At 45.2% G+C, this 26,990-nt stretch overlaps 1 protein-coding gene across 7 annotated transcripts; it reads left to right on the plus strand.

The window, feature by feature from the left end:
• The first annotated feature begins 327 nt into the window (after nt 1-327).
• On the plus strand, nt 328-25,607 carry phactr2 (phosphatase and actin regulator 2). 7 transcript variants are annotated; one of them, XM_047030293.1, is made up of 13 exons: nt 328-566; nt 16,154-16,327; nt 17,194-17,268; nt 17,586-17,735; nt 18,790-19,059; nt 19,862-20,414; nt 20,530-20,699; nt 21,081-21,237; nt 21,640-21,695; nt 22,680-22,741; nt 23,067-23,204; nt 23,419-23,495; nt 23,754-25,607. In XM_047030293.1, the coding sequence occupies exons 1-13, from the start codon at nt 431-433 to the stop codon at nt 23,767-23,769; spliced, it is 2,034 nt and encodes a 677-aa protein (XP_046886249.1). In that variant the 5' UTR covers nt 328-430; the 3' UTR covers nt 23,770-25,607. The 7 variants fall into 7 exon arrangements, with proteins under 7 accessions (XP_046886249.1, XP_046886253.1, XP_046886252.1 ...); XM_047030296.1 differs by lacking the exon at nt 328-566 and adding an exon at nt 5,122-5,268; XM_047030294.1 differs by lacking the exon at nt 328-566 and adding an exon at nt 9,529-10,273.
• The last annotated feature ends 1,383 nt before the right edge of the window (nt 25,608-26,990 follow it).

A 26,990-nucleotide genomic window follows, 5' to 3' on the forward strand; every position in this document is an offset into this window, starting at 1 on the left:
ATAAATAAGGAATGCTTATTCACATTTACATTGTTTGGATCCTCTGAGTAGGTTACTGAAAAAACTAGTAGGCCTACTGTAAGTTATGTAGGCTTCATCAAACTTCTTTATCCTTGGAATCAAACTTTTGAATGTTTGATTTGATTTGATCAAACAAGTTTCCCGTTCTCTCAGAATATGAAGCTGAACTCCAGTTTTCTCATAGAAATGGGCTGCCTAAGTTTATTTGTACTCGGTGTATGCATAATATTTTTTCCCCAAAACCATAACTTACGGTACTATTTTTAAGCTTCCTATAACAGAAGAAAGTAGCATTGCTTGATGGGAGGGGTTGAGAACATTGTTCATCTTCGGATATAGAAGCCGGATAGAAGCAGAACGCGAAGTCGGGTTAGACGTTAAAGACGTCTACAAATGTGTTTCGGATTAAATGGCTGATGAAGACAGTTACAACGAGTTGATCAGATTCTCATCGATATGCCCCCAGCCAAGAGTTCGTTCGCAAAGTGACGTCACTTCAGGTTTCAGGTCAAGACTATTGTACAGACTGCGAGGAGCATGTTCAGGTAAAATATTTCAAAGTAGTACTACGCCCATTGGCCCAATATAATGTCCGGCTAAGGCATCAAAGTGTTAGGAGTGTTCTCAGCATTTATCATGGTGTTCTGATGATGCTATGATGCTGCTGATCTGATAAGTAATTTCTCTCTATAATGGTAATGGTGGGGAGAGTTATGGACTCAGAACAGGGGGTATGTGCTGGATTTCCTATTGTCTTGTCTACACAGTTGATGAGACAATTCACGTTTCCCTCACGTTTACCTCTGTCCTTCTGTCCTCTCTCAAGTATTTTCTATAGAGATCACAACATGAATCTAAAGAATAATGTTCTACCCCATATTATAATCGTGAACAGAATTGCGTTTTTACATCAATACATCATCATGTCTTGTAATAACAGAGTTTAGAAGGGTATCAGGGTGTGTGAGTATCTTTAGAAGTAGATAACTACTATATCAGTGCAAGCCAAGGAAACATTTACACACGGAACACACAATAATTGAACCATAGTTGAACTAAATTGCTTTAGAACTATTTATTTGTACCACAATATCCACAAAACAGTGTTAACTCTTTTTGATTCAGTTCTTCATGCTACATCACACCCACTGCATCTTTTCTAACAGTTAAACCACTTCCTGGTGTAACCAGTCTCTGTTCTCTGGCCGGGTGTTGGGTGGGTTAGCAATGTGACATTCACTCCATCATCTTTCATTTTCTACTCAGGCTGTGGTGGTGAGCGATAACCACAGATGCACACAACAGAGGTCAGAGCAGAAACCTCTAGATTTTACTCTGGATACGTGTGCACAGCAGCAGTGACATATTTTGAAATAGTCATTATATTACATTTTGTACATTTTAGTTTCTTTTGTTTCTCTCTTTTCGTGGGAGTACACTTTATCTTCTTGTCCATCTCCTAGGTTTTGACCTTAGTGCAACAGGAAATGTTTTGCAATTTTGGGTTTTAATGACAGGAAATGAGGCCTGTAGACATATCGTAGAAATCTGCCGGAGAAATTGTCAGGGTGAGGTTGAACCTACTTTCAGATAGACTGAGGTTCAGCTGCTATGGCCTTAACACTGGACAAGACCTCAGGGCTTCAGCTTGCAAAAGACCAGTTGTGAGGCCAGTTTTCACTTGAACTGCAGTTTCAAAACCCGCCACTAGAGAGAGATAAAGGTACTTTTGTTGTAACTTTCTTGACCCTGTTCTGGTGTGTCTGAAATACAAATAATAACAGAACATATTTAACCTAGCCTTTGTATTAATTCATAATTTGTTTCTCTTAACAGATTTGACAGTTTAATTCTCATGTATTATTGTATCTCTGATCCGTCCAATTACTGTGCTTGTCTCTTAATTTACAAGAGCGAATTTCCATTTTTTCCTAAAGGTTTGCAGGGAAGTCCCAGGGTCTCCAAGCGGAAAGAGAGAGAGCAAGATTTGTTGTGGATAATATGTGGGTTGGAGGGTCCTCAGTGTCATCACAGAGGCCCTCCTCTGCCCCTACAGCCTGAGTCATGTAATTACACAGGAGCAGATAGGCAGCCCCAGTTCTCTCTCTTCCTCTGGAAATAGCTTGACATCGATGCCTTAACTACTTATTACATATTTTGGTGCTCTCATCTCTTGTACAAGGGACACATTTACAGCAGGTTCAGGCCTGGACTGGTAATCTGGCACACCGGGCAAATGCCCGGTGGGCCGACGCACTTGGGGCCGATATTATTTTTATTTGTATATATATATATATATATATATATATATATAATTTTTTTTATAAACTGAAAATTGGCCAACGACCGGGCCATAAAGCAGGGACAGCGGCCCATTTGTTCATTTTCCATACTGACACTGGGCTGGCCCTATCACATCTCTTAACAGGCTCCACCCCTCCCCCTCTGTTTCTTGTGTCAGATGCAGTGGCTCAGAGTCCGACCGATTGTGGTGGGTCGGTCTGAGCAAAAATGCCAGCGCCATTTTTTTGTCCCATTCCAGCCCTGGCAGGGTTACAACTTCCCTGCTTCAAATCCACTAACTCCCACAAAGTCCTCACATAGGAACAACACATAGGAACAACACATAGGAACAACACATAGGAACAACACATAGGAACAACACATGGGAACAACACATAGGAACAACACATAGGAACAACACATAGGAACAACACATAGGAACAACACATGGGAACAACACATAGGAACAACACATAGGAACAACACATAGGAACAACATCAAAACTCAGTTTTAAGACGATCATTTTTCTAAGTAGAACAGTAAGAAAGAAAGGTGGTGGTAGCCTCGATCCAGGATGAGTGTTTGGACTTGAATCATCTCCTGTTGACAGCCGGATTATGTCCGTCATGACATAACAGTGCCACCGGCATGAGTGCCCTGCTATGCATCAGACTGTGTTTCTGTGTGTATCATTCATCAAGACCCAGAAGTTTCCCAGATTTCAAATGACGTCTTCTGCTGCATCTTCCTTCTGGATGAATTTACAGTCTCAAGTATAGATCAAAGTGGTGTCAAAATAGCTTTGTTCCAGCAGCCAAAACTCAGATGAACAAGTCAAAGCAACTTTGCACAGATGTTATAGAAGCAAGTTTTATTTTTATTTTTTTTTTACTTTTGTGGTTTTAGTAATGATTGGAACCTTGACTTTGTTTAATCTATGGTATGGGTTGTTTCTAAAATGTACGTCAAGATGGATGACTACTACTGCAAACAAATTCTTACACTAGTACAACACATAAACTAACCTAAACCTAAACCTGAAGCAGAGCTGATATTCTGCTTGCTCAGTCTAAACCATGTCCAAATTGCACCTTGCTGCATATTCCTGTCCTATACATACCCGGACCAGATATTAAACAGTAACCCCGACTGGTTAACCTGTCACATGTGACAGGGACATTAATACTCTGCCACAGCAACAGGATGTGGATGTTGGTCGTCACCTTGTTGTAATGGCGAAAGACTGCTCATACTGCTGTTCAAACAGGAAGGATTAAACAAGACTGATTATGTTAGGCTAACCTGAGTTTTCCACCTCCGGATATTTCACCTGGACTCTGATCCACAGGGAGAGTGGCTGTGAGTGCATCTGTTCAGACGCTCCTGTTGAGATTTGACTCTATAATATGTTAACCAGAGTACAGGTGCAGGACACAGAATATAAGGTGCACACATACCTTTTAGTCTACGCCTACCACTAGGAATTCCTTATGTTATGTTATTATGGGCTTTAAACCAAGTATATGATGTGACTATGTTATTTGTCTGTGTCAGGATTTCTGGCACCACAAGAGACAAGGGAGGTTTGAGGGGGGGTTAGAACTGCAGACATACTGACTGTCGCTCTAGACCAAAGCATTTCCTTGTCAATAGCATAATGATCTTTTGGACCCTTGTCTTTTGTCTATAGTGCAGAGCAATTACCTACCGTCTAATTGACGCTGTCTCATTCGAAATTCTTTGAGCGTCTTGCTTGTGCTCCTTGGTTCCTGGGCTAAGATAGAACAGTGATTGACATGTAGAACACTGGCCAATTTTAACTACGTCAAATTTCAGGTGGGGCATATATGAATGACATTTAGCCAGAAATGTTCGATAGTCTCTTGTCAATGCTTTAGCCCACTTTGAGGGATGTGTGTGCTGGAAGGTTACAGGGCTTTCTATCTACAGACAGTAGCACAGTCTGTCTCTGTTTTGCTTCACCTTTGCTTAAAGCCCTGATCCATCTCCTTTACTTTCCCTCCCTCCCTCTTCTCCTCTCTCTCTCTCTCTCTCTCTCTCTCTCTCTCTCTCTCTCTCTCTCTCTCTCTCTCTCTCTCTCTCTCTCTCTCTCTCTCTCTCTCTCTCTCTCTCTCTCTCTCTCTCTCTCTCTATCCTCAGGCAATAGTCTGTAGAGAGTTAAAAGCCCCAATGAACAAGGAGTTTCCAGCTAATGCCCTGGCTCAATCAGACCTGCTAATGTGGATAATGGTTGTTTGTCAGCCATCCTTTTTTCACTTTTCTCTCTCCCCTGCTTCCTGCACATCCCTTCCTACCCAGACTCCTCTGCTCCTCTCAACTCACCCTTCTGTCCTCTTCGGTCAGATTCTCCACTCTACCCTCCCCTGCTTTCCCCTCCTCTCACCCTTTCCCCCACTTCCCATCCCCCTTTTCCTCTACCACTTCGCCCCCCCCCCCCCCCACCACCACAACCTCTTTTCCCCCACTACCAGCCTGACCTCCTGGGAAGGAGGCACAGGCAGTCATGCAGCCAGGAGGAACCGCTGATGATCGGCAGACTGAGTCTCTCCGCACATGAGGAGGTCGAGGAATGGAAGGAGGAGGAAGGGAAAGGGAGGGAGGAGGAGAGGGAGGTGGCACCAGGGAGTAGTGAAAGGTGAGAGAAATACAGTAGAGAAGTAATGAGTAAAAAAAGAGGTTGGGAGGGAGGGAGGGAGGGAGGGAGTCAGTGAGTGAGTGAGAGAGAGAGAGAGAGAGAGAGAGAGAGAGAGAGAGAGAGAGAGAGAGAGAGAGAGAGAGAGAGAGAGAGTAAAGGACGGAGGAAGGGAGAACAAGAGGGAGACAGAGAGAGTGAGGGAGACAGAGAGAGTGAGCATAAGGCAGAAAGATAGAGTGCAAGGGAAAAGGAAGGATCAGCTCACAAGGGTGATCCATATCTCCTGGTCCAGTCATGGAACATGCTCGTGAGTGCCATTTACTATCTCTGTCATTTGTGTGTATGTTTCTGTGTGTGTGTGTCCTTGTGTGCCAGAGGGAGATGCTCTTTAAACTGGTTGTCCAAGTTCCAGCAGCCTACTTGTTGAGAAGTATCTAGTAGTGTATAACCCTGTGTTGCCTGGAACAGACTGGGTGTATGGAGCCTTGAAACTTACTAAGAAAAACTAATTTATAAAGCTTTTTTGTTTTTGTGTTGATTTAGGTTGTGAGATTATTGTTGTTTAGGTTGTGAGATTATTTTATGCTTATTTGATTATGTTTACAATACAAAAGTAGCGTCATGTGAATACTACCCACATGTATGACAAAAACAGCGAAGCCCGTAATACATGTTCTATGCATACCTGTGATGCCCATAGCGTCGCAGACGGAGAGCATGACTAAGCCACTAGAGCTAAAGAGGCAGGCTATATTTGGTCCATGCATGTCATCTGATCAGGTTCATTTACCACTGCCAAGATGTCACAACATTTCGCCGTGTAACAACTCCTATTCTAATCTAGTAATGGACACAAGGCTGGCAGGGAGAAGCGAGGACCTGGTTAAAACACACAAAGACAGACCCCAAGCAGGCTTCATGAGCCATGTTATACATCACATCCTGTAAGGCTACCAGCCAGAGGTGGTGATGTCATATTGAAAACAGGATTGTCTTTTTTCACAGCCCTGAATAAGGTGTAGCCAGGGTTCATATATATTTCAAGACGACTGTTGAAAGAGGAATGTTTTGCCTTTCCCAGGACCCAGTGTTTGTGTGTGCGTCTTATGGAAGTTATGTTTTACAAGGCAAAGCAGTGTGTGTGTGTGTGTGTGTATGTGTGTGCTTGTGTGTGTATGTGTTTGTTTGTGCACCATCCATTAAGGACAGGATCTCTACATTTGCATGGTCCTTCCATGAGTCAGCTTTCAGGCAGACTCTTCCCCCAAACATTGCTAACCTTAAGTCACTTGAAATATCCTTTTTTCAAAATTGCCTTTACTGGGACTATTCAATGTTTGTTGTTTTTGCAGTTGAATTCTCAAGAAGCCTTGAACCAGAGAACTACAGGAGCACATTTGGCCGATACGAGAAAAATCAGACTTATCAGGTTCCAACAAGCAGTGCCATTGTGGCCATCAGAATGCTGCATAGGCCCTGGAGCCACTCATAAAGGAACTGTGATAATACAAACCAGTGGTTCATTTAGTCCCTCCATTTATAACCAGGACAGTGACTTCAACCTTTCGTATAATCCAGACTCATGGCAGTTCTGAACAAACCAATTGGATTTCAATTTAGGGGGGTGATCAGATAATGCATGGTTGCAAAGAGAGGCACTGGTTATTTGGCTTCCCAGTGTTTGTGTGTCATTGTCAAATGGCTAGGGCTCAAGTTACAGTAGCTTTTCCGAGAAATGGCAAGGTAAAAACTTCTCACTAGTTTGTTTCATCCCCTGTTAGCTGCTAGTCGGTCCTATTGTCTCTCGCCCAGATCGTCTCTCCAGCTCATCTTTTTAGTTTTCTCTGCTGTATACTAATCAACATCAACATGGCCATTAGCTTGTATCTGTGTGCTGGGTGAAACATAATGCTCTGTTTTCCCTGCTGCAGCATGCTGCTATAATTAACCGTCCTACATTACAGAGAGCCCAGCTAGCTCTCTGCTCCCAGCCTCGCTAGATTCAACCTCTTACTGATAGGATGCCACATATTGATTTCACTACCTACAACACTTTAGTGAAGCGCAGGAAGGACGCTGCCGTAATGGCCGAAGGATACAAACAAAACAAGCATGCTATCGGGTTTCACTTGGAGGACTGCTTTTAAATGCAAAGGGAGAATTCACTTCAAATGAATGTACAGTATATGGCTATTGAACTGTGTGAGTAGACAGGCATCCAGTATGCATGCAACTGCTGCCTGACCTTTATTTCATAGTGAACTGAAGGTCAACAATACCGTTGTACTGCAGCACACTTCACTGAGTTTTAACATTGTGTGCAGCATGCAAAAACATTCATATACATTATGCTATTGGTTAGGATTGTGCCTTAGTCATGTTTCTAAATACATGTCCTCAACCTCCCACAATATTCAAAATAAACTTGGTCCATGACTGGTTTTAGGATGACTCTGTGCTAAAATGCACAGATAAAATACAGTCAACTTCATCATACAGCTCCCTTGCCACTGTAGTCTTGCTGTTAGGTATTCAGACACATAACTCCAGTATTCTGACTGAGACCTTCATAATTAAACAAGGACCTGAAGTGGTAGAACCTCTCACATGGCAACTCCGTGGTCACTGTGCAGTGCTTGTCGAGGCCTCTCTGCCCAAGCTCTTCAGTCTCCACTGCTCGCTGCCTGAGAGGAGAGGTAGTCCAGTCGCACCCACACAGTCTAAATACAAACCAGAGTCAGTTATTATTGTCTCTCTTAAGGGAGCTGAATGAGTCAGAATACTTTAACTGTTATAACACAGCTGAAGATGTTCTCTGCATGGTTAGGCAGCAGAGTAAATACAAGAGCCTACACTGAGTCTAGACTAGACCACATGCATGACTATTGCTTTATGTAAAATAATCTCTGTCTTTGGTATCGTTAAGGTTTTAAACAAGTATGAGCAGCACTAAGTACTGTAACTGCGGGTATATTTACATGATGTGTAGTGAAAGAAAAAAGTTCCTTTACCAGGCATTGGAACTTACCCAGATATTTAAAGTTAATAAATAAATCATCTGAGGAGAGAAAGATCTAGAAAGCAGCACTTAAACAATAATTACCTGCTTGTTCCGCTGAGCAGTAAGGTAAATAATTCACGATTCCTTCCTTTCCTGTATTCCTTCGCTAGCTGATGAGCTGGCTCTATTCCCTTCTTTCTATATCACCCTTTCATCTCTTTCATCTCTCTCTCACTCATCTCTCCATCAGAGTCAGACTCTCTCATCCTTGACTGCGTCAGAATGACAAATATAGTGATGAATAGGCACATTTTCATGCATTGCAGATTTTCCAAATATACATTTATTTATCCATTGCACAAATCCACCGTATACGCTTCCAGTGGGACCTGAATGTCTTTTAATGTCATCATATATAATGGTAAATTATGTATTTCTTAAGACACTTATGTTGCTGAATAGTTACTTATGTTTTGATTGGTCTGTCCATAAGATTTGCTTAACACGTGTTTGCACCAATTTCTGTTGTGGAGGTAACAATTTATAGAGGAGTCCCTAATATTTCTCTAGTGGTTGGAGAACAAGCTTTGCTTAGAATCAAGTGAACTGAGCCAAAAGATGTGTCATGAACTGACACTTGAAATTCCCTGCAACCAGAAGCACTTGTCAGGAAATTGGCAGAATGAGAGGGAAACAATGTTATTGTGCAATGATAGTGTCTGCCTGAGTGGTTTTGCACATTTTATTTAGTGAGATGTTGATGACAACTGGTTGTGGATGTTTTTTACAGGTAGATATTTTATTCAACAGTAGAGGGCAGTCTTGCTCTGAATCTAAACACAAGAGGTTCTTGTAAATCCAGAAGATACATAGGCCCACCCCTTCCTCTTCCTCCTCCTATTCAGAACCAATCTGTGACTTTCAGGGTTCATCACTTATTCAACAAAGGGCTGAGGTGTGACATGAAGTAGCCTTATCATAGTATAAACGTCCATTTTTACTACTTGTTCATCTGTGCATAATCAGAGGCCGCTGACTATGAGTCATCTGTATTGAGCCTTATGTCCACTGTCATGCTTGTACTGAACTGTGTGTGCTTGTGTGCTTGTGTGTTTGCGGGAGTGCGTTACGGTTGGGGTTTTGTATGTCCTGTATGTAGGTATAGTTATTTAGAGTTATTTTATCTCATACAGACTCACAGCAGACAGGGTGTGAGATGAGATCCTGCAGAACTGACAAACACACATACACACACACACACACACACTGTCGAAACCCTGGAGCAAGCGTGTAGACAAATACGTCATAGTGACCGAGCCCTTTACCCCAGCCTGCCATCTTTGAAGTATGGTTACGTGGTGTGAGCTGAAGGTGGAGCATGAGCATTAAGTCACAGTAACAGCATGTTCTAATTGCAAACCGCCCGCTTCTCCAAATCAGTTCACATAACATTGTAATCACAAAGTCAGTGGGAGGGGAATTAGATGAGAGCAGAAAGTGGTAAGATGTTGTAGACACACAACTGGAAGTTCATTTAGTATTTTACCAAATAGTGTATAAGAGCCTTCATCAGGTTGACAGTCGGGATGAAGATGATCTGTTCTTATGAGGATATTGTGGTTATGGCTGTGAGGCAATAAGGTGCATGTTGAGAAAGAAACAAAGTATCTAGACAATGCAATTCTTTGTTCTTAGTCTCAGGAGCCAAGCTGAGTCCCGGTAAATCAGACCAGGGGAGAAACAGCTAGGAAGGCTTTTCTGACTGGACCCCACCCTCAGGCCTTCCAACAGCCAACCCGCTCAAGAAACAGTCACTGCCCTCTGACTGAAGTTAGGAGAGGTACACTTTGACTGGGTTCACATCACAGGCAATATTGAGGGTTCACAATTGCATCTGATCAGATGTGTTGCGTTCTTTCAAAATATGATCTGCATTTAGCGTTAATGTGTGGAGGGCGGTTTGTTATTGTAAAAGCGTAACCGCTATGCCGTAGCCTACTGTAGGATGATTATCCCGTGACGGGTCCTTACACAGTCTAATCTGAATAAAGAATGACAAGCATTCTTGCGTTGAGGCAGGGGGAGGTTACAAACTGCCCTGGAGACTCAACGAAGTTTTGAACTACTGTTCAACAACGGAACACGGCCTCAAGTGGGCTACCAGTTGATGAAATGAACGTTAAACGAAACGAAGCGCGAGGATTTCGCCAAGAAAGTACGTCGGAGAAGGCGTGATTATCGTTGGGCACCGGAGACAGTAGCGACACAATGGGACAGGCGGCTGTCTCTACCTTGTCTCACAACACAAGCGGTGAGTGTGCTGCTCACTCGTCGCAACGCATTCCGCTATCTCATTGTTCAGGAAGTCGGTATGTTACTTACTTCGTCTCAACGACTATTTGGCTAACTTTAGCCCATCACAGCCTGATACGCGTAATTGTTTATTAAGTATGCACAAAGTAGAGGACTTTAATATGCGTTTGCCCTAAAGTTAAATTAATGTCACTTTGTTGTTGTGATTGTTTCCGTAAGTGTGAAGTTTCCGTGGTCATGATTCTGTATCACTCACACGCACAGTTAAATAAACCCACACTGCTTTAAATCATGAATTCACCAAGTAGGCCTAAATTAAACCGGAAAATTAAACACAAGAAAATAAGAAAGAAAATGAAAAGAATAGGATCAAGGTGTTTCCCCACATTGTTAATTTATGAACAAACTGCTTAAGGCAGTGCTTTTTTTTGTTCAGATTGAAGTTTCCGTTAAGGAAAGAGCCTATAGGCCTTCATATTTCTACGGTCCCTAGTAGAGAGGTATGAGTTCTGAAGTTTTATTTAACTCCTCAAGTCTCATCAAGAACCTCTCATCGATGGGACTGTAACGGCTCGGTTGTGATGGGTCATCATGGTTAAGTTATGTCTTTTAAATTGTAAATAGGATGATTCATTGTAGATTATTTAAATAAATGTTCAGGTATTTTTACCTTTAATGTTTTTAGAGTGAGTAGTGGAGAGAGAGGTTTACATTCTGAAAGGACCCAGGCTGGATTTGAACCCCAGCCCACATCCAATGCATGTAATCAATTAATAAGATGTTACCATCAGGGTTACACACATTTATATTCATTGGGCTTCCATAAAATGTATGGGATGGCTTCAACTAATCACAACAGCAATCAGTTTATCAATTAACTCGACTATAAGCCCATTCTAAAGGGTCATTGGATTTCCACTAGTCATTTTCCAATAGTAGCCTAAGTTTAGCACCTGTGAGAGCAGCATGGGTGGATGGACCAAGTGGGGGTGTGACTTGTAGGACTTCAAGCTGTCATTGCTATCCGGAGGTTATCTAGGCAAACAGACAGAGAGGCAGACACTATCATTGTTCTGTAACATGGTTTTCCGTTTACTGTCTGCAGCTAATTTGCGCCGTCAAATTTGGCCAACATTGGCACATTTTTGGAAACTTTTAAGACTTGAAAATACCCCAAAATAACCTTAAAGTTCCCTTGTAAAAGTTAAGCAGCCTTCCCCAGTGAGTGAAGAAGCCTCTCCCCTTTCTCTCTCTCTCTCTCTCTCTCTCTCTCTCTCTCTCTCTCTCTCTCTCTCTCTCTCTCTCTCTCTCTCTCTCTCTCTCTCTCTCTCTCTGTTGCTGTTATAGCCTCTGGCATGTGCAGACAATGGAGAAAACATGTGGAGAGCGTGTAGAGATGAGAACGGCACCAACCCAAGCAGGGATGGGGAGGTCCTGTCACGGACGGTTGTCTAGTGTAATAGGATGTTCTTTTGTCTTTGTTAGGGCACAGGACCCATGAGTGGCATTGGATGTCTTTTTAAAAGACACTTAGTTTAACTGACGTCATTTTCTGCACGAGTCATCGTTTTACAAATAAAGTGTACTGCATTTTGTTGAAATGTTCTTGTTCTTATTTCATATTCACAACATCGCTACGGGTTTCAGTTTCAGTTAGCTCCAGCTATTATTCACCTCGTAATGTTATTTATCTTTCTCTGGCTTATTGTCTGTCTATCATTTTTGTCTCTCTCTCTTTCTTTCTCCTTTGCATTTTCTCTTCCTGTTCTGCTGAGAGATCCATGTTTGTGTTGGTCAACTTGAGGTGATCTGTGAGGTGTTCTCAGGACCTGCGTCAGAACTCCAACCAAACTCCTACCTCTCTCCGATTAAGTCCTGATCTGTCTGGCTTCCACTCTTCTGAGAGACTGTGGGGGGTGATTGTAAACATGAGTGTTTTTCCTGTCATTAGCCACACAAAGAAGGTGCTGAAGCAAAACCATTGTTCTGCTCTGATATCAATATGGAGCCAAGACCCTGGGAGAGAAGGCCAGAGGCTGAGGGGCTGGAAGCTGGAGGATGGGGCAGAGGTAGAAGCTGGAGGCTGGAGGCTGGGGCAGAGCTAGAAGCTGGAGGCTGGGGCAGAGGTAGAAGCTGGAGGCTGGAGGCTGGGGCAGAGCTAGAAGCTGGAGGCTGGAGGCTGTAGGCTGGGGCAGAGCTAGAAGCTGGAGGCTGGAGGCTGGGGCAGAGCTAGAAGCTGGAGGCTGTAGGCTGGGGCAGAGCTAGAAGCTGGAGGCTGTAGGCTGGGGCAGAGCTAGAAGCTGGAGGCTGGGGCAGAGGTAGAAGCTGGAGGCTGGAGGCTGGAGGCTGGGGCAGAGCTAGAATCTGGAGGCTGTAGGCTGGGGCAGAGCTAGAAGCTGGAGGCTGGGGCCGAGCTAGAAGCTGGAGGCTGGGGCAGAGCTAGAATCTGGAGGCTGTAGGCTGGGGCAAAGCTAGAAGCTGGAGGCTGTAGGCTGGGGCAGAGCTAGAAGCTGGAGGCTGAGGCAGAGCTAGAAGCTGGAGACTGGGGCTGAGCTAGAAGCTGGAGGCTGGAGGCAGAGCTAGAAGCTGGAGGCTGTAGGCTGGGGCAGAGCTAGAAGCTGGAGGCTGGGGCAGAGCTAGAAGCTGGAGGCTGGAGGCTGGGGCAGAGCTAGAAGCTGGAGGCTGAGGCAGAGCTAGAAGCTGGAGGCTGGGGCCGAGCTAGAAGCTGGAGGCTGGGGCAGAGCTAGAAGCTGGAGGCTGAGGCAGAGCTAGAAGCTGGAGGCTGGGGCCGAGCTAGAAGCTGGAGGCTGGGGCAGAGCTAGAAGCTGGAGGCTGTAGGCTGGGGCAGAGCTAGAAGCTGGAGGCTGGAGGCTGGGGCAGAGCTAGAAGCTGGAGGCTGGGGCAGAGCTAGAAGCTGGAGGCTGAGGCAGAGCTCGAAGCTGGAGGCTGGGGCCGAGCTAGAAGCTGGAGGCTGGGGCAGAGCTAGAAGCTGGAGGCTGGGGCAGAACTAGAAGCTGGAGGCTGTAGGCTGGGGCAGAGCTAGAAGCTGGAGGCTGGGGCAGAGCTAGAAGCTGGAGGCTGTAGGCTGGGGCAGAGCTAGAAGCTGGAGGCTGGGGCAGAGCTAGAAGCTGGAGGCTGGGGCAGAGCTAGAAGCTGGAGGCTGGGGCAGAGCTAGAAGCTGGAGGCTGTAGGCTGGGGCAGAGCTAGAAGCTGGAGGCTGGGGCAGAGCTAGAATCTGGAGGCTGTAGGCTGGGGCAGAGCTAGAAGCTGGAGGCTGGGGCCAAGCTAGAAGCTGGAGGCTGGGGCAGAGCTAGAATCTGGAGGCTGTAGGCTGGGGCAGAGCTAGAAGCTGGAGGCTGGAGGCTGTAGGCTGGGGCAGAGCTAGAAGCTGGAGGCTGAGGCAGAGCTAGAAGCTGGAGGCTGGGGCCGAGCTAGAAGCTGGAGGCTGAAGGCATAGCTAGAAGCTGGAGGCTGTAGGCTGGGGCAGAGCTAGAAGCTGGAGGCTGGGGCAGAGCTAGAAGCTGGAGGCTGGAGGCTGGGGCAGAGCTAGAATCTGGAGGCTGGGGCAGAGCTAGAAGCTGGAGGCTGGGGCAGAGCTAGAAGCTGGAGGCTGGGGCCGAGCTAGAAGCTGGAGGCTGGGGCAGAGCTAGAAGCTGGAGGCTGTAGGCTGGGGCAGAGGTAGAAGCTGGAGGCTGTAGGCTGGGGCAGAGCTAGAAGCTGGAGGCTGAGGCAGAGCTAGAAGCTGGAGGCTGGGGCCGAGCTAGAAGCTGGAGGCTGGGGCAGAGCTAGAAGCTGGAGGCTGGGGCAGAGCTAGAAGCTGGAGGCTGTAGGCTGGGGCAGAGGTAGAAGCTGGAGGCTGGGACCTGGAAACTGGGTCAAAATTGGGGCTTGGAGGAGGCACTATATTAGCATCACTTAGCTTCACTTCCAGGATATAGCTTGTAGTCCTGTCTGTGTTATCAGCATCAATACCATCCGGCTGTGCCTTCATATTGCCAGCTTGTTAACTACAGTGTTTAGGGTAGGTGGTCACGTGTTGGTGAGTCAGCGTAATTGAACCTGGGAAAGGACAAGATGAGGATAGAAGCAATACTGACGAGTGAAGTATTTAAGCAGCACCCATGATGTGTACGTGTACTGCATATGTGTGCCTCTCTCAGTCTAGTGTTGATTGGTTGGGGCTGCCCAGAAAGAGCAGCCCCTAGCTCCGACACACTATCACACACAGCCACTAATGAAATCCATCATATGACCGTGAGCCCGGGGTGACAGTCATACTCCTGACTCAACGTCAACAGCAAACCTGTGTAGAACACTGAGCCAGTCATGGTGAAGGCCTTCCCCTGTAAAAAGGTCCATGTGTATGTTTCTGAAGGACTTTCCCCAGTCTAACTGTCTGAGTGATGTTGGTGTTTGTCAGAGGGAAAGTCCTGTGTTGGTCTGGGGAGATGTCACTTCCCCACATTGCTTTGTTTGAACAGATCTCTCTTCACTTCCCCTTCCCATGACCCTCTACACACATACACTACTGATGTGCAACGGGCCTAATGGAAACGGACATAAACACACATACACACATTCACACTGACATATTCACACACATACGGTATACTCACAGCAAATGAAAGGACAGAGGACAGGTCTACAGTAGAGTACAGTGGCTTATTGATAGGTTATTGTTGAGCCAAGCCACAGGCCGCCCCGGTCCCCCCTCCTTCTCCTGAGCCCTGAGGAAACGCCACACCTCCCTTCTTCCTCCACACAAGCTGTGTGTGTGAGTGTGTGTGTGTATTATATGTGTGAGTGTGTGTTCACTTACCATGTAGCTACTCTCAGGAGTGTTCCAGAGGCTTCCGTTCCCTCTGCTGCTGCTTGTCAAACAGGAAGAGGGGAGTGCCTGGGGAGGGACGGGCATCTGGTCGTTTTGGCCAAGAAAAGGAACTCACAAAACTCTGAACATTCACATGGAGATATTAAACTGACAAATGACAGCGCTGTATCACACCCTAGGCTAGCGCAGTGCGTAGGGAACTGATTTCTCTCTCTGGCGGTACCCAGGGGAAAGGAGAGAAGTGTTTATCTGCATACTGAATGACCAAATGCACCGGAGGGCAGAAAGACTATCAATACGTCTTATAATATATGAGCCTCAATAGAGGTGAAGCTGATTTCATTGTGTATATTTATGTATGTATGTATGTATGTATGTATGTATGTATGTATGTATGTATGTATGTATGTATGTATGTATGTATGTATGTATGTATGTATGTATGTATGTATGTATGTATGTATGTATGTATGTATGTATGTATGTATCATATTTTCTGGACTATAAGTCACACTTTTTCATAGTTTGGCTGGTCCTGCGACTTCTATATCAAAATATATATAATTTAACATGTTTTAAATGTTAATTTATACTGACTGACATGAACCAAAGTAGTTCAACGGATTCAGTGATGTGGAATGAAATCAGGAGCTTGGTGAACTAGCTTGTTGGACTCGCTAGCTTGTTATGTTAATTTAGCCTATTCAGCCTCCCAGGTATGTTCTCTATGCTATTGTGTTGCTGAATAACTGTTAATGTGTTTGTTAACATACCGGACACCTATTCAGCCTGTTGTTCTGTGTGCTATTGTGTAGTTTAATAACTTGCCTTTCCAGATTAAATGTCTGTTCTTGGTCTTGGATTTTGTGAAATACATTTCGAAATAAATGTGATATGTAGTCCAGTGTGATTAATATATGTTTTTTTCCTCTTTATGTCGCATTTTTTGACTGATGCGACTTATACTCCAGAGCGGTATGTGTGTGTGTGTGTATATGTATGTATGTAACTGGGGTCTGACCAGTGTGTGTGTGACCTTTCCCACAGTTGACGGACTGGAGAAAGCGTCCTTGGCCAACTGTGATGTGGTCGTGGGCGGCCCTGCTACCCAGAATGCTCCACTGAAGCAGCGGGGGAAGCTGTCCACGTTGGGGAAGCTGTTCAGACCCTGGAAATGGAGGAAGAAGAAGACCAGCGACAAGTTCCAGGACCTGTCCAAAGGTGTGTATGTGTGTGCGTGACAGAGTGTGTGTATCTGTGTGTGTGTCTGTTGAATGCTTGTTTGAAAGAGCAGTGTGGACATTGGTTTAGTTGGAATATCAGTTCAGGCCATAAATCAAAGTATAAATCAAACATCTACATTCTGTAATATCATTCTAACACCACATAAGTAGATGCCATGTGTATGGTGCATCTGAGTAGGATGCTGGTATAATTGACATAATGATGTCTAATTAATTCGCCACTCTGTGTAGAGTAGGTCTCGTCACCCCTGCTTGATGAACCCAGCTCATCTGGGGGGGCCCTGCTCGCCCTGAACACATCCCCAAACTCAGCGTGACAGTGGAACATGAGAATATGGCCGTGGGGGGAGAGGGGGTGCAGGGCTCTGTGTAGCTGTGAATTCAAGCCGTGTTCCGCTTCAGAAAAGATGGTTGTTAGGCAGGGTCTCTCTGGAATTGCATTGGGCCACTATATCACAGCTGTTTAATGACTGCCTGACAACTGTTGGTGTGTTTGGCTGTGTGTGCGTGTGTGTGTGTGTGTGTGTGTGTGTGAGAGAGAGAGACAGAGATAAAGGGAGTTAGGGAGAGAGAGAGTCTGCTCTATTGTGACAAAGGTCAGGGCTTTAATGACTGTAATATCTCGACATTGATTAACCGCTGCTGAGCTCCACTACCTTCCCCATCACATTCGCAATTCAGTTTCCTCCTCCCTAAATTCTATTTGTGTTGTTATTGCATCTTGCATCTTGAATGCACTCAACTGTGTATTTAATTACTTGCTTTAATATCTGGAAAGTGGGGTTTGACAGACACTGGTAAGTGTAATGAGTCTGACCTTCTCTTGTCTGCTGCCCCTGACAGTGCTGGAGAGGAAGATCTCCACACGGCAGAGCAGAGAGGAGCTGATCCGGCGAGGAGTCCTCATCCCTGACCAAGGTCTGGCTCATCCCTGAGCAAGGTCTGGCTCATCCCTGAGCAAGGACCAGCAGGAGAGCATCAGAGGGCCATAGTAGGGTCCTACTGGGGTCATGCTTGGCGTCTGGGCTTCTGCATCACCACATACAAAATCAGATGGGTCAGGCAGGAGTTGTTTCTAGACATAGTGTTTTGTAGATCGCCGGGGATCTCTGTTTCAGTCCGTGTGTTGATTGAGTCAGAGTGCAGTTTTAGTCACAAGTGTGGTTCAGTCAGTTAAGTGACCCATGCTAATCCCATAAGTCCTGCTAACTGCCGACCTGCTTCCCTCCTCCCAGACGAACCAATCAACACAGAGACGCTGAACGGCCATGCAACACCCAGTGGGACCTCAGAGGAAGTTAAAGTCAACATTGAGTCATCGGAAACAACATCCTCCGACGAGCAGGCTGTGCCGTCAGAGGAGATGGAGGACGGGATGGGAACAGGTAAACAAGCTGCTGGATGTGCTGGTTGGAGAATACCCAGGTCCTGGAGAGTCTAGGGCTGATTCTGGTACCGTTACTCTGGGTCCTAGTTCTGGAATGCTCATATGCTCACAAGTCAGAAGCTAATGAATCGACCTGAAGCCATTTAGAGAGCTGAGAGTGTACCTAATTTTGCAGCCACTATCCACCAGTGAAGTAAACCCTTTCCTAATGTCAGACATTATCTAGCAGGACCTGCCAAAGGATGGCCAGTGGATGCTTTTTAAAGTGTTGTGGGGGCTTTTTTCAATTCAATTTCTATTGACCTTCACATTTCGTACCCATTAAGAAGTCTGCATTTTCAGTTTTCCAGTTCATTAGGATCATTATCCATGGTACACTGCTACGGTGCATAGTGCTTGCAGGTACACACACACACACACACACACACACACACACACACACACACACACACACACACACACACACACACACACTCACACACACACACTTCTAACACACCCCTGTTTTTAAGCCCCTCCTGCAAGGCTACAAATCCCTTCATGTTAATCTCCAAAGATCAAAGTCTCCTGTCAGTCTATATCAGAAGGTAGATCAGAGGGGGCTGAGTGTATTCCTCCTGGGCCTCCTAAACCACCCTGAACTGCTCTGCTCTCTAGCCTGGTAATCCTCTCCACTGCTGCCACCCTAAAGCCTCAAGACCAATGCTGGTCTCTCCTAGGGCCCCCTTAAGTCTGAAGACTGAGACCTAAGATCACTGAATGTCTCATGTTCTCCTGACACTAAAATGCAGACTCTTTCTCAGGTCTACCAAAAGCTCCACAACTACACATACACTGCCTGATCTGTCTCATGTTCTCTTAATGACCATCCCTTGTCTGTTTGGGGCTATCAAATAAGGTTAATCAGAACCAGAAAATCAGAATCAGAATCTCTCGCCGTGGTATTCTATTGTGCTGTCTGACCTTCTTTTGAACCCTCTACTCGCCTGTCTCTTTTCTGGAGTTTTGTTACTTTAGAGGAGTATATCTTCCCCCTCCTCTACCCCCCTCAGAGAGGCGTAACACCAAACCCCCTCCTCAGGGAAAGCAGCCCAGAACACCGGAGGTCCCTACTAAAAAACAGCCTGTAGGCAAAGCTTCTGCCCCTGCCAGACCTGAAGGGGGTGCTACAGGCTCAGCAGGGCGCAAGGAGGCCTCAACAGGGACCAAAAAGCCTCCCAAAAGCACAGGCAGCAAGGCTGGCCCTGCGTCTGGCCCCACATCCACCCCTGCATCCGCCCCACCAGCCAAAGCTAACCCCAGGAGCACTAATCGCGGGGCTGGTGAGTATTAGTGAGGTAGGCAGGCAGAGCAACCTGGCCTGTCTGCATGGAGATTACCCAGTGACCGTGTTGGCATGAGGAAGACCCCAGACAGCCTGCCATCCCTCTGATTGCCCCCTCGTTGCCCTCCGACCCCTTGCCCAGCCACTCCTGTGATGTGGCAGTGTCCTTGTGACCCCCGCAACATGGTCCTGCCCATACCAGGATGAGATTCTGAGATCCTGTAAATATGTCTCTCTCTCTTTCTCCTTGTGCAGAATCAGGGAAGTGAAATGACTGCATCAGTGGACTTCTCTATTTTAAGATGCCCACTACGATGTTCCCGTTTTGGATTACTGCATGGATGTGATTGTGTCTGTGTATGTGTGTTCCTGTTTGACCCTGAGATACCAATGCATGTGATGAGCATGTAGGTCACAGTGTTGAATTTACCGGAGAAGAAATCAGATTTGTGTACCCCTATATTAGTTTATTTACATCTTATCCTCCTCCTCTTATCGCTCTCTTCTCTCCTCTGGCTGTCAATGTGAATGTCCTCTTTTCTTCCCGCTCTGACTGAATCTCCTATTGATCTGCTGATGCCTGGTCCTCTTTGAGCAAGAGTGCTGCCCAGAATGGAGCTGTTAAATTTAGTCCAGAAGGGTTTGACAAATGTGTTTTGTATTGCTTTAAGTGAATGACTACTGCTAAACAGAAGCCATAAGTAAATCTAGTATTTTAAAGCTGCATTGGAAGCTGCTGAAATTCTGTTAGCTGCTGAATTCCACCAGCATCAGTATGACCTAGCTTCCTCTCCTCGCAGTCAAATCCTCCCATCCTAAGAAGACAGGAGCCCCATCAAAGCCTGCAGCACAGACCTCCAAGACCACAGGCCAATCATCAAAGACTGTGTCCCATCCCTCCAAGACCTCAACCCTGCCCCACTCCTCCGCACCAAGATCCAAGACCTTGGATGTCACAGGGACAGACAGGAAGACCAACAGGAGGTCTGAACCTTCCAAATCATCCTCTGCCCCCCCCAAGGCCTCCCCTGAGACTGACAGTCTACCTGGAGAGTATCACCAGACCACCCATCCTCCAGGGACAGAGAATCACGATCCCCTCTTCAGCCCAGAGACTAAGCCCACTCCTGATGGCCGTAAGACAGGGGCGGAGGTTGACGGCGCGCCTGGGTCTGACCCGGAGGCTGGAGCCAAAGCCCCTCATGTTAACGTTGTTACTGAGGAGACCTCCTTTACAGAGGGGGAGAGCCACAGCTCCTCACAGGGAAGTCAGGAGGCTGGGAGAGAGGGAGAGGGAGGAGCAGAGAGCCCCCAATCAGGTGATGGGGAGGGGTGCACCGAAAATCACCAGAGGTGAGTACTAGCACTCTGACATACCACTTCATTATAAGGGCTTGAGTGTCTCATCAGGCTTGAGGTGTGTGTGTGCGTGTGTATAGTTGACTGTTGTTCTCTGTCATACTACCAGACCAGCAGGTGGTGATGGTGAGCGACAGAGTGTGAACGTGCAGGAGCCTGAGGTGACTTTTATCCCTGACCGGCCCAGAGACAGCCAGGCCAGCGACTCCGACTCAGACGGACCAATCTTGTACCGCGATGAAGAGGAGGAGGAGGAAGAAGAGGATGAATACACAACCAGTATGGGAATGGATTTTCAGATGTTCATAGCGTTACTCCTGCGTAAAATATTCAGTGGCCATGTCTAAGCCAGATATGCCTTGCATGTAGTCGAACCTGTACATTTCCAAGAATGTATGTACATACATCCAAGCATTCCTCAGTTTGTTTTTAACATCTAATTTACCCATAATCACAGCCTTCTCTTGTTGTACCAACCTTCCTTCACAATTGTTCTTCACTTCTCTCTACATGTCATTTTATAGCCTGATTTTCTCTAAAGCACGTTTTGAACCTAAGAATCAAGTTTTGAACCATAGAATCTAAATTTGACTCAGTGAGAGTCTTCAGTCCCAGGGCCTACACATCCTGGGGCTTTATTTCTGTGTGTCTGTTTTCCAGGCTCCCTGGCCAGTAAGATCCGCCGCCGGGACACCCTGGCCATCAAACTGGGCAACCGGCCAAGCAAGAGAGAGCTGGAGGAGAAAAACATCCTGCCTCGCGCCTCCGAGACAGAACGACATGAGATACGACAGCAGATTGGCTCCAAGCTCGTCAGGTACACACACACAAAACACACACAAAACACACACAAACACCTCTTGCCCCAAGTGTGTGTTGACACAGCAGGCTTCATCTAAGATTGAGCTCATCAGTGGGGGGGTGAATCACAGAAATATCCTGACCTTTACAACAGGGCTGATGAGGTAATTGACTGATACCTTATCAGGATTATTCTGCTGCCCAGAACAGTCTTAACAATTGGATGTTACACAGTTCTATATTAGTTTATGGTTAATGTTTTAAACATAGGGTTTCCTAAAGTTACAATTGTACATGTTTATGTTGCATATATTTATGGCTTTAATACTTATGTTTATGTAAACATTTTTATTTAATTATGTTAAGGTATTTGTATTTGGGTAGTTTAGTTGAATCCTCCATGTTTTGCCTCTCTCAGGAGACTGAGCCAGAGACCCACCACAGAAGAACTGGAGCAGAGGAACATCCTGAAACGTAAGAGGATGTCACAGAACAGAATCAAACAGCTCAAACTACAGCATTATAGCATAGGTTAAGAAGGAGTTGAATTTGTTCTGGCCTAATACAGCAGCATGATCTCATGTCTATGAGGCAGCAGGCCAATGTTCGACCCATAGTCAGACTGTCTGGGACGTTTAGTGGCCAGTCAATCAATGTGGGGAAACATTTAGCTCGGACTGAGCCCCAAGAAAAGTCCAAATATTAACCAGAGAGCTCTGCTGGCAGAAAGAGGTTTGTCTGGTAAAGCCAAATACTTTGTGGACTAATAAGTGCCAGCCTTTTCTTTTTGGAGCATACTGTATATGTTTAATTTGGCCTCTTGTTACTCTGGAATCTGGGAGAAACTGTTGTTTGTCTCCACTACAAACGGTGTGACTATTAGTTTAGGTTCTGGGTTTGAAAGTATTAAGACGGCAATACCTATAAGGCAATACCTGATCTACTGATTGTGATCCATAATGCAAATAATTATAATGTGATACAGAGTGATACAGATACAGAGGAAAATCCTCGATTTCTCCCACAAACCCAGAAGTAGCTTTTTCATGACCACAATCATGTAACTGGAATAAGTTAACATTTATATCAATACTTCCAGTCCATGCAAAGACAAGGTTACTAACTAGGTGCTCATATTGTTTTGTTTTGCTTAGTAGGTTGAGATCTATTTATACTGTGTGTGTGTATATGTGTGTGTGTGTGTGTGTGTGTGTGTGCACTATTAAAACCAGATGGGTAGGCCTCTGAAGGGACTACAATGGTCAAAGTTCACCTAGTCTCCCAGCCACATTTGACCTGTAACACACACACACACACATTCTTACACACACATTCACATGCACCCACCATGTGTAGAAGCCATTTTTAGCACCATTTAGTCTGGAAGATGGTGGAAGGAAGGAGTCTGTGTCCTCCATCTTCTTACCATTCTCTTCCTGTCTCTCTTTCCATCTGCAGAGAAGAACAAGGTTGAGGAACATGAGGCCATTCAGGAGATTAAAAGGAGGCTCTCTAGAAAGGTACAGTATCCTGCTGTGCTATATTTAGATATCATGTAGACTGCCAAAAGTTTGTCAATCACTCTCATCACAGCTAGGAATGACTGATGACTCACCATGGGGAGATGAATGATTGGGAAACAACTCCATCTGGAGGGCATGTCTGGAAATGATGTACCATATAATACTTACACCATTAGTTATGTTGATGGTCTCTTTGTTCACGAGTCCACCACTACCCTGGATGTCTGATAGGTCTACTATGCACTCCAACACTCATTTATGATTCACATATATTGTGTGTGTGTGTGTGTGCATTTGTATGCATGCCTGTATGCGCGTGTAGTTAAGTGTGAGGCCCACAGTAGCAGAACTGGTGGCTCGTAGGATTCTGTGCTTTAACGAGTATGTGGAGGTGACGGATGCTAAGGACTACGACAGGCGGGCAGACAAACCCTGGACCAGGCTCACCCCTGCTGATAAAGTAAGACCAGTGGTTCTTCTGGACTTGAAACATCCAATTTGGACTGGGTTTCTATATCACTCAGCTCCCTCTACACTGAATTGCAAACATACCACAAAGAGTAATTTACTTAATAATTGATCATCATCTACTATTCATGGTCCCTCAGTGCACATTAGTGAGAGGTTATTGTGATTTTGACCTTGAGTTAACCATGGTTTTTCTTCTTCTCCAGGCTGCTATCCGTAAAGAATTGAATGAGTTTAAAAGCAAAGAGATGGAAGTCCATGTGGAGAGCAAGCAGTTCACCAGGTTAGGAAGCCCAAGTGACTAGATATTAATACTGTTAGACAGGTTGTGAGTTCTCTTCTACACTCATATTGCTTCAGATTGAAAAGACTGTCTCATAGACTCGGTTCAATCTTCAGATTATGTGATGTTAGATTCGAGCAACTGTTATGGCATGTTGGTATGTGCGGTGTGGTTGACCTGTTAACTCACCCGTTACCACACCCCACGACCAGACCACTGCATAGGTCTGACCCATGTGTGTGCTGTTTGTATGTGCAGGTTCCATCGACCCTGAAGCTGAGACGTTGGTCCTTTTTCTCCTGAGGAGAAGAAGGTCTGGTCCACTGTGTCCCACTCTCACCTCTGACCTTTGACCCCATACCACGCAACCCATCAAACTCTGATCCTCATGCCCCCTGGCCCTCCACCCTCCAGGCATCCTCTGAGCAGGCTTGAGTCTGCATCCTTGCAACGCCGTCTGTTTCCCCTGACTGCAACATGGCATCGCCGTCATGGAGACTGGGCCCTCAGACAGACAAAGAGAGAGACAGGCAGATGGACAGCTACCCATCTAGAGAACACATAGCATAGTGTGTTTACTTAGTCATTTTGACAAAAGTCAGACCTTCTGCACTTATGTATCAATAGGTTAATTGAATTGCCCACCTATGCCCCTGCCTGCCCAACGGCCTAGTTGAGGTGGTCCTCACCCAGCCCTGTGAGGGGAACACTGGGAATTGGACCGTGGATTTAGTTTCAAACTGATTTTAGAGTCTCTAACCAACTTGACCAAATTATTTGTTCCCATTTATCTCTCTGAATGTGCCTGTACCTTGTTATTTCCAACTGTGGATGAATGTATTGGATTTCATTTAAGTTGTCATTACAGATCATATCCTCATGAGTTGGCAGTGTGAGATAGAACTAACACTAGCACCTTGTAATTGCTTCATCCAAATGATTGAACTAGATGAATTAGATGCTAAATTAATTTAATCATGGAACAGTGATAGCAGTGTGTGGGCTGGCCAGACTAAATGTTATTTCTGGCTGTGCACCTTGTAGTTTCAAACAGCAGTGCACAAGATATATGAACCCATTACACCCTTGTCTTACAGTCTATGTGTGTGTGATCCACACCACCAGACAATGCAGCTCAGTCATGTCTGTCGTTAAAGGGTTGTAGGTAATAGATTGTGTCTAGTTTAACAGGATTTGGTGCCCGGTGCCCCCAGCCTGAGGCATTTAAGAACAATACAAACATATTGTATTGTTCTTAAATGTTAGCACTGTCCAACAGACGTATTGCTGTAGGCATCTCCCTCACATTTCTGCAGTGAAGATGGTAGGATCTGATCTGTCAGATCCATGCTGGAATGATAGACCTTTATGGTCCAGGGGTTCTGTTATGCTGGGCAAAATTGGAAAGAATGACAGTATTCATAGCAATGTATTTTATGTTCTATAGTGATCTTTGTACAGAATGAATATCAGATGCATGTGCATTAACAACCAAATCCACTTTATGGCACATTCCCCCTTCTTCTTTTATTTTTACACGGTTGTAAATGTTTTGTGATTAATTGTTTTTTATTAAGGATTTTAAAAATCCACTCTTCTCAATCTTACTGGTGCAGTGCTGTAATGTTCAGTAGTGCTGTATCCTGGTATTGTACTGTATTTCTGGAAGAAGTTATAAACAGATTATACATTTATTAGCAGTTACTACTCCGTCATGTAAAAAAGAGGTTTATATCATGTACATTATAATATGCTGCCAATACACACCGATGTCCGTTGGTGAACTACTCCACAGAGGTTAGACAATATAGATTATAACGAAGTACTGCAAATGCAGTGGATCAGAAAAGCTGTTTAAACCCACTATTGGGCAGAAAACACATTCAGTGAAGTTTCAACCTTCTCCACTATCTTTGGGGCAGGGTGAGCCATCATCAGTCTAGGAGGAGAGCTTGTCATAGAATGTGAGGAGGAAGGAGTCATACCCCATCAGTATTAACTAACTCCCTCGAATGAACGCAGCTGTGCTCTACCCTGTATAATGATGAAAATACAGCTTCTGTATGTTGTATGAATGTTGTTTTGTATATAAAGAAGAGACCAAGCCATGAAGATGTAGAATGTCTTTTTGTGATCGATGTCATTTGTAAAAAGTGGGGCTGGAAAAGTAATCTGTGCTCAGAAGCAGAGTTTCAAAATAAGTGTTTTTGTTTTCCAGGTTTTTCTGTAATTAATGACTACTTTGTTGTCCCATCAGTTCTAACAAGAACAGTGGAATTTAGTATGTTTTGTGCTCTCAAACACACTCATCCTATACTATGTCTGCCAGGCTTTCTGTGAAACCTTGTTTTGATCAAATCAGCCTAATAGTCTGCCATCGTCACTGGTGCCAGACTCCGATCACAGCATTTTATGGATACTTTGGAGAGGAAGCTCTCCTCTCTGTGGCTACGCCATAAACAGTCAACTCTTCCATAACCACCATGCTCTACCTGATGGGATCGATGGGCAGAACTAGCACACCTTTCGTGTGATCTGTGCTAGGAGGAGGAAGCCAACAGTGGCATATTCGTTTGCATGCACCTCACGTAGTGTTCCACTGCAGTCTCAGTCTGCTGCTTGGGCAGCATTACAGCAGTCCATCACCAAATGTCCTGCCAGTCTACAGTGCCAGTCTGCCACCTAATAGAGGGAGCGTGGGAGCAGAGTGGCTCTGACAGAGGGATGATAGCGTCTGTGTGTGTTTGTGTGTGTGTGTGTGTGAATAAGCAAGTCAAATGATGCTGCAGTCCTTCTATCGGCTCTCTATAGAGCCATGGTCATAAACCCTCCATCTGTTTCGTAGGTAATCACACAAATACACACACCTGGTACAGAGCTTTTATTGGCAGAGCAGGGGGCTGTTTTCCCCTGGCTCTCTGCCCAGAGAGCTGAAACAGATTGAAGTCCTTAATCAGACCAGGTGGATAATGAATCACATCTGATTTGCCGCCAGATTGATGGACAAAGATATAAACAAGGGACTGACATGTTTAAAGATGACTTTTGCCTAATCCTATATAAGCTAATGGCCCAGAAGGAAAGTAAGAAATTTAAAAAATACTGTTCTTGTTTTACTGCAGGAAAACGCGTCATTATCCTATGGTAAATCATGCAGTAGGCACCAGTGTACTTCAGTCAAATACAACTAGCCTTGTATGTCCTACCCAATTCATTCTTGGGTATTATTATGAAAGTAATACATTTTTCTGTAGTCCTATGCCCCCACCTTCCATGTCCAATATCAAGAACCTAAGAACAACAGAGCTGGATCTACTTGACCAGACAACAGACAGCTTTTGCATTTGACTTGCTGCAACAGGCTTACAGTTTACTACATAACAATAGCTGTTGATAATCACAAATAAGATAATATTACATTTTTCTGCCAAAGACACCAGAATAATTTGTGTGGGCAGCCCATACTCTAGATGGGTTAGATGGGATGACTGATTC

Source organism: Hypomesus transpacificus, chromosome 11 (genome assembly GCF_021917145.1).
Source record: "Hypomesus transpacificus isolate Combined female chromosome 11, fHypTra1, whole genome shotgun sequence".
Taxonomy (NCBI): Eukaryota; Metazoa; Chordata; class Actinopteri; order Osmeriformes; family Osmeridae; genus Hypomesus; species Hypomesus transpacificus.